This window comes from Phaseolus vulgaris, chromosome 5 (genome assembly GCF_051622355.1).
Source record: "Phaseolus vulgaris cultivar YP4 chromosome 5, ASM5162235v1, whole genome shotgun sequence".
Taxonomy (NCBI): Eukaryota; Viridiplantae; Streptophyta; class Magnoliopsida; order Fabales; family Fabaceae; genus Phaseolus; species Phaseolus vulgaris.
The window spans coordinates 31,695,658-31,710,420 of NC_143502.1; the positions used below are offsets into that span (position 1 = coordinate 31,695,658).

The window sequence follows — 14,763 nt, forward strand, 5'->3', positions numbered from 1 at the left end:
AATTGGATACATCCATCGCATATAAACTGGCCCACATAATTTGATTTCTCTTACAAGATGAACAACCAAATGTACCATGATATAAAAAAAAAGATGGAGGAAAAAACATCTCGAGTTGACACAAGATAACAATAATTTCTTCTTCAAGTTCATCTAACTTCTAAGAGCTAATCTCTTTACTACATATCGAATTGAAAAATGAACATAGTCGAGTGATTGTATGCCTAATTTTTTTGGTAAGATTCCACTAATAGCCACCGGTAGTAATTGTTGCATTGGAACGTGATAATCATGAGACTTTAACCAATTAGTTTTAAATTATTCATAGATACAAGATTCTTAACATTTGAAAAGTAGACTTGTGGTACCTTAACACCTTTAAGACATTAACAAAAAATTGTTTTCTATTTCTTTGAAAAAGTGTAACACGCTGCAAGTAAGTATGTACATTTACCAACTTCTCGTGGTGTTAATTCCTCTCATATATTCATCTCAATCAAATCCAAACGTGCATTCACACCATCCTTTTTTTTCTTTAATGTTCAGAAGTGTTCTTATTAAATTGTCACACACATTCTTTCCTACGTGCATTACATATGTACATTGTCTGACATCTAACTTACACCAATATGGAAGATCAAAAAAGATTTATCTCTTCTTCCATATTTCAGTCACAGATTGCTTCTTCTTCATTTTTCCAAAATTCACATTAACACTTTTTATCTTTTCATAAATTTTAAGGCCAGTTAAGGGAGTAAGACAAAAGTCATGTTCTTGGTATCCGTTAAAAGCTTTTTTCAATCTATGATATGGATGGTATTTCGTTAGAAATCTACGATGCTCAAGATACACGGTCTTTCTTTCGTGTTTCAACTACTCACATGATGTCTTCTCTTCACATATTGGACATGTTTTATGACCTTTCACACTATAATCTGAAAAGTTTCCATATGCAGGGAAGTCATTGATAGTACAAAATAACATTGCATGCAATCAGAAAGATTCATTCTTAAACGCGTCAAACACATCAACCCCTTCATTCCCCAATAATTTCAAATCTTCAATCAATGGATTAAGATAAACATTTATGTCATTTCCAGGTTGTTTTGGACCAGAGATCATCATAGATAATATCATGTATTTGTGCTTCATACACAAAGCAGGAGGTAAGTTTTAAATCACTAACAAAACGGGCCATGAACTATGATTACTACTTAAATTTCCAAAAGGATTCATTCCATCAGTAGCCAATCCAAGTCTTAAGTTTCTTGATTCTTTTCCAAATTCAGGAAATTCTTTATCAATCTTCTTCCATTGCAAAGAATCAGTTGGATGACAAAGTAGTCCATCACATTTTCTATTATTTTCCTGTCACCTAAGGTTTTTAGCGTCATCTGCATTTGCAAACAAACGCTTAAGCCTTAGAATTATTGGAAGATACCAAACAACCTTAGCACGAGAACCTTCCTTTGTGACTTCATCATTATATTCTTTTTGACCAACTTTAACTTTATAACGTGACAAAGCACACCTGGGACATCTTCTTAAATTACCATACTCATTTGTGTACAAAATACAATCATTAGGACATGAATGTATTTTTTTATATTTCATTCCCATCGGACAAAGAATCTTTTTTGCCTCATAATTTCGATTGGTTAATGAATTTCCTTCTGGAAGCATGTTCTTCAACAGTTAAAGTAATTTTGTAAAGCTTTTGTCAGTCCATTCATTCGTTGCCTTCAAATTCATCAACCTTAACACTGTTGATAATTGTGTGAAGTTAGTTGAACCAGGATACAAAGGAGTCTCTGCATCATTAGACATATTTTTGAAACCCTCTTGACAAAAATATTTTGCTCTCACATCACGAATAATGTCCTCTAATCTATCGTTCATTGGGAAATTAACAAACTCTGAAGCTTGGCAAACACTTGGTAAGTGAAACAATTCACCATGTCACGTCCATATTGTATAATTTTCAAAACCCATCACATAAAAGATAATCTCTAATCTCATAAACATTCAATATTCTTCCATTCAAACAATTTACACAAGGACACCTCATTCTTACTCCGTTATGATTACTAACGGCATTATGTTGTGCAAACTGTATGAATTCTTCCACCCCTCTTTCATATGCATCAGTTATACATGGTGTATTAATTCAACTTCGATCCATAGAGTTAACCAACTAAGAAAACTATTTAATTCATTATAAACCTAAATTAAAATTACCGAAAGGTCAAACACCCCCAGACTCAGCATCAACCAAATATTATCTAATTCATTATTTAACTAAATCAAAATTGTCGAAGGTCGGACACCCTAATGTTGAATCAAGTGTGTTCAAGATTTGAAGAATCCAAATCCTTTGTGTTTGATTGAAGGTTGGATGTGCTTGTTGTTGCTGAGGTGCTTTAAAATAGGATCTGGGGTAGATTATATTTGTAATCCACTTTTTGTTTAATCTAAAGCTTAAGTGTTTTCAAATCTTTTAAAATTAAAGTGTTTTTCAAACTAAGTGAAAAACAACCTGTTGTTTTATCGAAACAACCGATTGTTTTATACTTAGGTGTTTTTGAAAAAGTTTGAAAACTGTTTTGGATGGTTGACTTGCTGTCAAACCTAAACAACCGATTGATTCGCTATTTCAACCGATTGTTTGTTTGGAATCCTAACAGAAAATAGTTTTGGTTGTTAAAAGAGCTTTAATTGATTTCATAACTGAATACGCTCCTGCTTTAAATGCTTTGATCAAGGTTTGAATACAATAAATAGTTTGTTAATGTTTTATAACAAACAACAAGACAGAAAAACATATTTGAGTTTTTCAAAGAGTTTTGAAGCATTTGAGTTTGAACTTGAGCTTTGGTTATTCAGGAGAGAAGGGGAATAGGATTACTCTATATTGATTTCAGTTGATTCTGTAACAGTGTAATTCGTTCTGTGATTTGTGTACATTCTGGTGTTGTAAAGTCAAGAAGGGTTGTGCTCTTGAGGTTGTCAAGATCAACATTCTTGGTGGTGTATGTGCTGAGCCAAAGGAAGTATGTGTCTTGAGGGAATCAAGGTCACTTCTTTGGTGGTGTGTGTATGTAATCTGGATTTGATTACCTAGTGGATTCCCCAGTGGGTTCTGGGAAACTGGATGTAGCTCTTGGGTTAAGAGTGAACCAGTATAAACTGTTTGTGTAATTCTCTCTTCCTTAAACTCTTTAATTTCAGTTGTTGTTATTTTACTGGTATAAACAACCGATTGTTTTTCTGCAAAACAACCGATTGTTTTTCTGTTGCTTTTTTGTTTTGAGCTTTGTTCTTGGCAAACTGAATTCCTAAATCTGGTTTCTTGCAAAGAATTTCATTCTATCCTAAAAAGTTTGCGAAACCCCCTTTAAACCATTCACCCCCCCCCCCCTCTAGTTTAAAGCCATACATTCTAACAATTGGCATCAAGAGCTTGGTACTTGAAAAATACTCAAGTTTGATCCTAAAATCTTTTTTCAATGGCTGAAAAACTACCTTTTGGAGAGGGTGCATCAGTCAACAGACCACCTCCTTTCTGTGGTTTGAATTACCAATTCTGGAAAGTTAGGATGAAAATCTTTGTTGAATCTCTTAACAAGGGAATTTGGGATGCAATTGAAAATGGTCCTTTTATTCCAAAAAATTGAAAAAGATGGATCTTCCATTGAAAAACCTTGGTCTCAATGGATTGATTCTGAAAACAAGAAGGCCAAATTTGATTGTATCGCTAAGAACATCATAACATCTACCTTGAATTCGAATGAATTTTTCAGGATTTCTCAATGCTCTTCGGCCAAGGAGATGTGGGACACTTTGGAGGTGACTCATGAAGGAACCAATGATGTGAAAAGAGCTAGAAAGCATACTATAATTCAGGAATATGAAATTTTTAGAATGCTTAAAGGTGAGTCAATCGCTGAAGTACAAAAAAGGTTCACCCACATCATCAACCACCTTATGAGCCTTGGGAAAACCTTTGATAAAGAAGAGCTAAACATCAAGATCCTCAAGTATCTTGATAGATCATGGCAACCAAAGGTGACAACAATTTCTGAGTCAAAAGATTTGACATCCTTGACAACGGCTTCTTTATTTGGTAAGCTTAGAGAACATGAGTTAGAAATGAATAGACTCAATGTTCAAGAGAGTGAAGACAAGCATGTGAGAAGCATTGCCTTGAAAGCTGCCAAGCACAAAAGCAAGCAAGAATCAAGTGATGATAGTGAAGAAGAAAACTTTAGTTTGCTGTCCAAGAATTTTAGTAGATTTTTGAAGAGAAATCGCAACAAAGAAGTCAACAAAGAAAGGTATGACAACAAGAAAACTAGTGATTTCAAATTCTAACAACTATACTTGCTTTGGTTGTGGTGAACAACGGCACATTAAAGCAGATTGCCCAAACAAAGAAAGCAATGAAAAAAAATCAAGCCACAAGGAGAAAAAGGGAAAGTCAAGAAGAGCATACATAGCTTGGGATGAGAATGAAGTCTCCTCATCAAGCTCATCATCAAGTGAAGAAGAAAAGGCAAACATATGCTTGATTGCAGAAGGAGATGATGAGTCATGTAGCTCAAGTGATGTAAGTTCATGTGCTTCCCTAAATGTTGAAAATTATAGTAAATTGCTTGAAGCTTTTCAAGAAACACATGAAGAAGCTAACTGATTGGTTCTCTCAAACAATCGTTTGAAAGGGCTTAACAACTGGCTTGAAAAGAGAGTTAAGGCACTTGAAGAAGAGCTGGAAAAATCAAAAAGTGATTTTGAAAATTTGGAAAATCATTGCAAAAACTCTTCTTGCAAGTGTGACACTCTCATTTGTGAAAATCTTGAAAAGAAAGTACATTATCTTGTTAGTACTGTGGATAAGATTTCAAAAGGAAAATCTAACTTTGAGAATGTCTTGGCATCTCAAAATTGTGTTTTTGGAAGAGCTGGATTAGGTTTTAATCCATAGAACAAGCAAGATAATTTTTCAAAGAATTTTTCAAACCTGTCAGTAAAACAACCGATTGTTAAGTCGAAACAACCGGTTGTTACATACTTTTATTGCATGAAGAGAGGCCATTCTATCAGATTCTGCAAAATAAGGAAATATTTTGTTCCCAGAGGTTTTATGAAATGGATTCCCAAAGGTTGTGAGGTTTCAAATGATAAAAATAAATCAAATGGACCCACATTTGTAAGAGGACCAAACCTTGTTGCTTGAATTCATGTTTATGCAGGGAATCTAGAAGAAAATGAGGCTCTAAGTCATCTGATCAGGTTCTTGAAAGGAAGAGATTAACACTGGAACTGAATCAATGTTATGTACCAATCCAAGTCTTTTCAAAAGTCAAAAGAAGTTTCTTGATCACAAACAAATGACTCATAGAAGGGACCTCATAAAAAGATAAGACCTTCCTTAACTATGCCTTTGATTTGTTAATTACTATCTCATGCTTAAAAACTCTTTCTCTGAATAATTACATCTGTTTTTGAATCATTCTCAGTCAATACTTGAAAAACTCAATCTGTCTAAAAGCTGTAGAAAAACAACCGATTGTTTCCTCAAAACAATTGATTGTTTCCTCTCTAGCAGCATTGTGAAAGAATGGATTTAATTTCTTTTTGAATTTTTTTGGTTGCAAATCTCAATTATGAAAGGATCTTGAGTCAATAAAGCTGTGTTGAAAGCCTGGTCATGTTCTAGAGGAAGTTACAACATGTCATAAAGGAATATATTCCAAAATCTTGAAAATTCAAGAGACTTTATGACTAGTCAAAGATCACATGTGATGACTATGTGGTTTTCTACTTTTTATGACGTTTTCTGTGTAGTTCTTGGTCAAGTCTTTTCTCTTTGAAGACTGAAACTCACTCACATCATTTAATTGCAGTAAGGTTCAGTATCTCTTTAAATTCTGGTGTAGTTGTTCTCTCTCACAAGAACAATCAATTGAGTCATCTCTTGCAACATCTCTTGCTCTCTTTGTGTGAGACCCTTTGCCTCTTTTTCTGCTATCATGGAGTCCACTCTTCCTACATCAAAGAGGATCAAAACAAGAGTTGTGAGGTCTGGAGGGAGACTTGAGGGCTGGTTTTCAGGGGATAATGAGCTCATTGAGAGATATCATTTTGAAACAAGCACAAAGGTGATCAACAACCCCAAAGTTGTTTCCTTTGATTGGCTGAAAAGTCAAAAGCTTGACAATGTGAGAAAGCTTCTAAAAGATCAGTTCCTGAGAAGATTCTTGGAGATGAAGGGAAACATATACCTTGATTTAATTCGGGTATTCTACACCAACCTTAAGTTTGAAGGAAACAACCTTGTTTCTCATGTGAAAGGTGTAGACATGGAGATTACCCATGATGTGTGGGTTGCAGTAACGGGTTTAAAATATGTTGGTCTAAGGACCAACAAGGGAAATCTTGGAGTAGTGGAGGATTTCAACAAAGTCCAATACTACAAGAGTTGCTTGAAGAATTAACAAGCCCAAGTGAGAACTTGTTCTGTTGGAGGCTTGAAGTTGGATGAAAGGGTGCTTGCTCTTATTGTAACTTGGATTCTAACTCCAAGGGGGAGCAACCATTCTGTCTTAACAGAAGAAGACCTTGTATACATCTACTGCATCATGAAGAAGATCAAGATCAACTGGATTCATATCATCAAAGAACATATGCAAAAATCCATGAGGTTAAGTGACTACCACTATCCCTATGCTGTTTTAATCTCTAAATTATTGCTCTATTTTGAAGTGAATCTTGAAGATGAGACCTCTGAGTTGGTTAAATCAACACAAGAAATGAATAATGGCTCTCTAAGCAAGATGGGATTCACCAAAATAAATGGAAAATGGGTGAGCAAAGATGGTGATCATGGTGGTTCATCAAGTGTTGCAGCTGTTGATTGGATGAAGAAGATCAAGCTGCTGATATGGATATTCACAATTAAGATCATCCTGCAACTAACTTTGAAGCTGGAACAAGTGCAGGACATCAAGTTGATGAGATGCCTTCTATGTCTTCTTTTGAAAGATACATGGTGAATAGGCTTGATGGCTTTGCCGAAAATCAAAGAAATCTCCATGATCTTTGTGTGACCAATTTCCAGAGCATTGACAACAGATTCAATAGCATGGATACTCGGTTTATGACCCTGGATGAACAAATTGAAGTTGTTCAGAACCAGATCTTTGAACTTTAGTATGGCAAGGATGATTGAAGGAAAATATTGGTTGAATGCTCGAAACAACCGATTGTTTTTGCCCTGTATCAGTTTAAGTGCTTTTGCTTTTAAATTATGTATAATCTGAAACAATTGCCTCTTTACCTCTTCTTATTGTCTATTTCTGAAGACAAATAGGGGGAGATTTTATGTTGTGTTGTCTTTTATTTTCTGCAAACTCTATGTTTTGTTTAAGTGAACTTTAATTCTGCTGCTTTGTTGCTGATATGCTGGTATTTTAATTCTGCTGATATGTTGTTTTTGATTTACTACTCTAACCTTCTATTAGAGATATTGTGCTTTGCTTAAACTTTGTTTAGCAGGAACTGCTTCAGAGTCAAACAAGTCCAACACAAGCAACCAGAGATTTGTCTTTATCAAATAGGGGGAGATTGTTGAATCAAGTGTGTTCAAGCTTTGAAGAATCCAAATCCTTTGTGTTTGATGGAAGGTTGGATGTGCTTGTTGTTGTTGAGGTGCTTTAGAATAGGATCTGGGGTAGATTATATTTGTAATCCCCTCTTTGTTGAATCTAAAACTTAAGTGTTTTCAAATCTTTTAAAATTAAAGTGTTTTTCAAACTAAGTGAAAAACAACCTGTTGTTTTATCGAAACAACCGATTGTTTTATACTTAGGTGTTTTTGAAAAAGTTTGAAAACAGTTTTGGATGGTTGACTTGCTGTCAAACCCAAACAACCGATTGATTCGCTATTTCAACCGATTGTTTGTTTGGATTCCTAACAGAAAACAGTTTTGGTTGTTAAAAGAGCTTTAATTGATTTCATAACTGAATACGCTCCTACTTTAAATGCTTTGATCAAGGTTTGAATACAATAAATAGTTTGTTAATGTTTTATAACAAACAACAAGACAAAAAAACATATTTGAGTTTTTCAAAGAGTTTTGAAGCATTTGAGTTTGAACTTGAGCTTTGGTTATTCAAGAGAGAAGTGGAATAGGATTACTCTATATTGATTTCAGTTGATTCTGTAACAGTGTAATTCGTTCTGTGATTTGTGTACATTCTGGTGTTGTAAAGTCAAGAAGGGTTGTGCTCTTGAGGTTGTCAAGATCAACATTCTTGGTGGTGTATGTGCTGAGCCAAAGGAAGTGTGTGTCTTGAGGGGATCAAGGTCACTTCTTTGGTGGTGTATGTATGTAATCTGGATTTGATTACCTAGTGGATTCCCCAGTGGGTTCTGGGAAACTGGATGTAGCTCTTGGGTTAAGAGTGAACCAGTATAAACTGTTTGTGCAATTCTCTCTTCCTTAAACTCTTTAATTTCAGTTGTTGTTATTTTACTGGTATAAACAACCGATTGTTTTTCTGTTGCTGTTTTGTTTTGAGCTTTGTTCTTGGCAAACTGAATTTCTAAATCTGGTTTCTTGCAAAGAATTTCATTCTATCCTAAAAAGTTTGCGAAAACCCCCTTTAAACCATTCATCCTCCCTCTAGTTTAAAGGCATACATTCTAACACCTAAGTCTCAGCATCCATGCATTCAATGTATACAAATATTATCTAATTCATTATAAAAAAAATCCAAATTGTCGAAGATCGGACATCCTAGGACTCAAAATCAACATATTGCATTCACAAATTAATTAAAAAAATGTAAAGAGTATTAAACACTAATAAAAAAAAGTAAAGAATATTAAAATACTAAAAAAAACTAAAAAATATTAAAACACTAATTTAAAAAAGTAAAAACTATTTTAAAACAATAATAAAAAATAAAGAATATTAAAACACTAACCTAGCAGGAAAAACTAGCGCGGGTGAATGAAGGCACGAGGGCGGCAGTGTGGAGGACTAGCGACACAGACGTCCACCAACGCAGAGGAGCAGCGGTGCGGCGTTCTTCAGTGTTTTTCTCACGATTGTAGTGGAGGAGGGAGAGAGGGAGGTGACGCACCCTAACGGTTGGGGCGCAGTGCGCGATGCGTTGATGGAGAACGCACGACGGGAGGGAGTGGCAGGGTTGAGTGGCGTTGGGCAGTAGAGAAGAGTGCGCAAGGGAGGCCGAGTTGAGTGTGCGGGGGAGGTGGGATGGAGGTTGTAGGGGCGGCGCGAGGGAGAGTGATGAGGAAGAAGAAGAAGTGGAGTGAGGAAAAAGATGAAGTGAGTTGGAAAGTGAGAGTGTAAAGGGAGTCTCGCCCGAATAAATAGGTTTTGTGTCTGACATATAACGACGGTTTAGAAGAGAACCGTCACAGATCACACAGAAATGCATATATAACGATGGTTCAGACGGGAACCGTCGTTAAAAATGACAAAAATGAAAAAAATTACAAAAATATCACCGCCTCTTTCATTACAATAGTTCTTTATGAACCATCTTTATACGGGTCGTAAATTTCGTCTTTTAAACTAGTGTTGCTAATGTGTGTGAGATTAATTTTTTAGGCTCTATACACTTTAATGCACAACACACTTGTTGTATTCTCTACCCATCCTTCTTCTTCACAAACATTTAAGACTATAAGCAAATCTTTATATTATTGTAGTTACTGCAACTTGAGAGTAATTTTGTTTCGATTATAACCTGCTCATTTGTGACCCTACAAGTCATCAAAAGGCATACGTCTAACCATATATGAAGGTATAGTGACATGTTATATACATATGCTTAGGAGGGGAGACTTGGTCTGAATTTTTTTTAGGGGTTGAAAGGCAAATTTTTAAGTGTCACGGAAATTGTTTATGACTTTTTTTTTTTTACATATGAAAACATTTCTAAAATGCTCTCATTTATTTATTTATTTATTTTGAAAAAGAAATATATATATATATATATATATATATATATATATATATATATATATATATATATATATATATATATACACGCGCGTATATAATACGTGAATTAAAGAAGTAACAAAGAATAGTTTTACGTTAGTCATGGAATTAATGAAGTATATACGTTCGTTTATTTAATAGTTGACAAACTGAAAATGAAAAGTATTTGGAGAATATACGTACATTTTGTCCTCGTATAGACTCCACCAACTACCATTTAATGTGTAAGCGTCTTGCAGTGTTGGCCTGCTACTGAATTATAGCTATTGTGGCAGATAAGGGTGTTAAAAAGGTTACTTTTGTACAAATTTATTATTAAGGTGAAATTCAAAAGGATCAAATTTAATTGAGTTTTTTTCAAGTTGATCTATATAAAACCAATTTAATTAAGATTGAATTGATTAAGTTTAGGACATGTGTTAGGCAAACAATTTAATAACTTTTATTCACGCATATAAAACTTTTAAATTGAATTCTAACATTAATATTTTTATATTTTATTATCATACCACGGGTTTTTCCATGTTCACTGAAAGGAGGGGAAAAATATTTCTTTAGAATAATTATCAATCAACGTTTTACAATAATATTTCGACAGAGTAATTAACAAGGCTGAAAAAGTAGTTTATGTCATAACATGCAAAAGTTTTCTCAAGTTTTCACACGTGTTACCATCGAGTACCTTAATCACAATGATTAAGGAATCAATAATAGAACTTTTCTGTTGGAAATTATGTTAAAAAAATGCTAAAAATTACGGTATTATACCATTATAATTTCTAAAAATCAATATTTAAATCCCTAACTAATGGTTACCACTTACATAAACAGGCATTTTAAACAGGAGTAAATTATGACAACAATCCTTAAAGTTTCATCGAATTTCTAGTGATCTTTTTCCACTCCTACTCCGACACTTTGACTCCTAAGAATTGCATTGCACAGTCTTAAAAAGAAAAAAGGTTGTATAAACATTAAAAAACCAAAGATCAGGGTGCAGTATCAAAAAATTGCAAAATATGTTGGCGTAATAAAACATTGAAGAACTAAATAAGGCAACTAATGAGTTTAGGACTAAACCCATCTGTTTCATGTTTTGCAGACCAACTGTTTCTCACGTACAAGCATGATTTGGAAACAGCATCAAATTTGTCCTCGGGAAAATCGCCATTGTCGGTTTCTTTTCCCTGTTTGAGGTGATCTAAATCTAAAACAATAATATGTTTTGTGTGAGATTAGAACATTTCACTTAACCTGGTGCAATAAAAATGAAGGACATGGAGGGAAGAGGCACAGCACTTTCCGGGTAAAGATATACATATATGATTTCAAAATGCTATCTAAAATCTATCTGTGGTTTTCCTTCCTGAAAAATTGGTATCCATGTGGGTGTATATCACAGGGAAAGCTGGAATTCCTAATTTGAACTAAACAGGGCTTGGTGCATTCTTGGAGCACCTTCTTCAATATTGCTGTGGTTTTTGGTTGCAAATAATAAGTATGAATTCTTCTAAAATCTACAGACTTCTGCTTCTTCTTATCCAGTCCTCTAATAACTGATGTGTTGGCTGGATCATCTCCTTCACCTTTTCACCATTTTTATAAATTTTAAAAGTTGGAACACTTCTTATGATCTCACTTTTTGCTATTGCAATACACTCCTCAGCGTCCACCTTCAATTAAATTTGAAAGAAAATTAGACAAATATGGCAATTATTTTAGGAAGTACAAAGAAAACACTTACTTGTGTACCTTAATAAATTTAACAGATGGATATCTAACACACAAGGTGTTTATAAATGGAGATATTTCCTCACATAGTTCGTTTGATGCCTCTTTGAAATAAACTACCAAAACAGCTGAAAAAATTCAGATTTTTGTTAAAAAGTTACCAATGAAGCAAGAAAATTGCAGAGTCAAAATATTTGTATAGTTACCAGCAGAAGCAATTGCAGCTTTAAATTTGTCTAATGCTGAGATTTCTTCAACTTCAATTCCAAACTTGGTACCATATATCACTAGCCGAGATTTTTCTAATGCTAACTGAGCCCGACGAAGAGACTCAGCAACTTCTTTGTCATTAGGGAGCTCGCGGTTTAAGGCTTCATAATCTTTAATAACATCTGCCCATCTTTCAAGCTGCAACATGATCATGCATCTTTAAAAACGACAATGAATCAACTTCAGAGAACAAAACATCAATGAACACACACACACACCCAACATGCACAGTACTAGTGGATTCACCTTTGAATTTGATGCAGCCCTACGGAAAAGAGCCTTGGTGTAATTTGGTTGAATGTTAAGAGCTTGGTTGCAGTCTTGAACCGATTGTTCCCACAGTCCACGTTTAGACCAACAAATTGCCCTATTGCAATATAGAACATAGTTGGAGTTGTCATACTTGAGGCCCTCACCATAAGCAGAACAAGCTTCAGAAAACTTGCCAGAGCTGAAAAGATCATTGCCCCTTGAACGAGCTCTTGCCACCATTTTCACAACATTTACAATCCGACCAACTTCAACATTATTGTAATCCAACGTGCTAGCCTTTTCAGCTGCCACAACAGCATTCTCAAACCTGCAACAATCCATCATTCATTCCTCACTCAAAAGTTTTATTTAGCTTAGGATTTCAACTCTAAGGTGTTCAGTGTTTACCTCCCCAAGGCCATCTCAACCTGAGCAGACACAAAAGGAACATAGGCTTCACCAACCATACCAAAGAACTTGGTTTGAGAACATGCTGCAGGAAAGCCTTCAAACTTCGGAATGTTCAAGAGACTGGATTCAGCATCCTCAAGTTGATGCAGTTTTAAATAAGCTTCTGCCTTGCAAGCGAAAATCTGAAAGCAAAAGTCCAACAAGTTAGTCCAATCCAATACAAATTGTCATAAACCAACTATCCTAAGAGCTTAAAGCTATCAAGTAAAGACACAAGAATGATTTTATACTTGATCGTAGATACTCAAATACCATACCACAAACCAAGAGCCGGTTTGACTCTATACTCACTTTTCGATTTTGAAGACTGTCGTCTAGAATAACTTTACAGCTCTTGCTGATCAATCTCTCATCCAAAATCTAAAATAACTTCTAAACCTATTTTGAAAACTAGAAACAGTTTTTGAAATCAGAAACCAATCACAACTTCACTATTATAAAACTTTAAGCTATTAAGCGAAGACACGCCATTAATTTTATAAGACTTCTCCAACATAATAAACCATGGTAAAATAAAAACTTGAGGCTACCTGCGGGGAAAAATCTGCTCCAACGGCAATGGCAGCCTCTGATTCCCTAAGCACCCTCTTCCAATCACCAAATTTCCGGGAATCTGCGCATCGATTCACATGCTTCTCCAACAACAACAGCTTCTGCTCCTCGGACTGATCCTCTTGAATCCCTGCCAGACATAAATGGCGCCGCGAATTCTCAACCTGCCCAAACCTAAACCAATTCCAATTCCAATTCCAATCTCAACAAAACCAAACCCAAACACAAACTCAAATCCAAATCCAAAATTTCATTGCATTCATTACCTTACATAAAGAGAGGCAAGCCTCTTGTGAGCTCTAGCATAAGCAGGGTCCAATTTCACAGCCTCGTGGCACTCTCTGGCGGCCTCGCCAAGCCTCCCCAGCGCCGTGAGCGCCGCAGCGCGGTTGCTCCGGCACGCCGCGTTCCCAGGCGAGATGGCCACGGCGCGATCGTACAATGCCAAAGCCTCCGCAAAGTTCCCGCTTCTGTACAGCTCGTTCCCTACCCTCTTCACCTCCTCGGGATCGGACCCGCCGAGCGCCCGCTTCACTGTGAGCGGGGACGCGGCTGCGGGCACAGCCACGGGCACGGGATAGGTGCCGGAGCCACCACGCATTATGCTTCCACGACCATAGTTCACTGTGCCGGAGCCAAGCACGTCTGTCCGGTTGGGTCCCCGGGAGGGCAGAAGCGGTTTGAGGATCTTTCCTGAAGGACAAATGTTCCCGGTCGGAATCAGAGAGGAGCAGCCAGAGTAGATTAACGGAGCTCCGGCTGATACCGATCTCCGGTGGCCGGGACGGGAAACCTGAGAACCCGGATCAAGACGTTTTGATTCGAGAGTGGGATTTTGTTGGTGTTGGTGCAGAGTGTTGGACATTGTTGTTGTGCTTCTATGTTTGTGTGTTTTTCTTCTTTGTTTTTTAAGGTTGTTTTTTGTTATATATGAGATTGAAAAAAAAGCTTGAAGAGAATGGTTGTTGTTAGGTTACAGGAATGGGATGGAATATGTATTGTGTGTTTGCTTTGGTTTGGTTTGGAGTGGAGAGAAGAGTTTTTGAGAGGGATACTGTAAATGGTAAAGTGTAGGAGCTTCCAGTTTTTCTCCATTTAGAATCAACTTTCCTTCTTTGTCACTATTTAACTTTCTCTCTCTACTCTCTAGATTCTCTCACCCTTTTCCTTCAACATCATCATTTCATCCATGCAAAGTGCTCCTTTATTTACCCTGAAATATTTATTATTTTTATCATCACTTTATAACTTTATTCTTTTATAAATTACAGCAAAAGGTTAAGTCAAAGTATTACAATAAATATTGTTTATAATAGATTACACTAAACACTCTTAAAATCTCCTCAAATTACATTTTTTTACTATCAAAATTATTTTTTATTGAAAAGTATATTGTGATAATTTTCAAAACACATTAAAGAAAATTGTTGTAACATTTTCAAAATAAGTAAGA

General features: G+C 35.7%; 1 protein-coding gene and 1 pseudogene across 2 annotated transcripts; both read right to left on the minus strand.

Annotated features, from left to right (window-relative positions):
• Nucleotides 1–993: 993 nt before the first annotated feature.
• On the minus strand, nt 994–1,683 carry LOC150027561 (uncharacterized; annotated as a pseudogene).
• A 9,402-nt stretch (nt 1,684–11,085) lies between these two features.
• On the minus strand, nt 11,086–14,534 carry LOC137835399 (inactive TPR repeat-containing thioredoxin TTL3). 2 transcript variants are annotated; one of them, XR_016521134.1, is made up of 7 exons: nt 13,577–14,534; nt 13,289–13,484; nt 12,696–12,880; nt 12,282–12,615; nt 11,972–12,192; nt 11,787–11,893; nt 11,086–11,707 (listed from the first exon to the last, which is right to left on the minus strand). XR_016521134.1 is itself a non-coding variant. In XM_068643883.1 (7 exons), exons 1-7 carry the CDS (start codon nt 14,173–14,175, stop codon nt 11,552–11,554), a joined length of 1,779 nt encoding a protein of 592 aa, XP_068499984.1. In that variant the 5' UTR covers nt 14,176–14,534; the 3' UTR covers nt 11,086–11,551. The 2 variants fall into 2 exon arrangements, 1 of the variants encoding a protein (XP_068499984.1); XM_068643883.1 differs by having other exon boundaries at nt 11,972–12,173.
• Nucleotides 14,535–14,763: the final 229 nt, after the last annotated feature.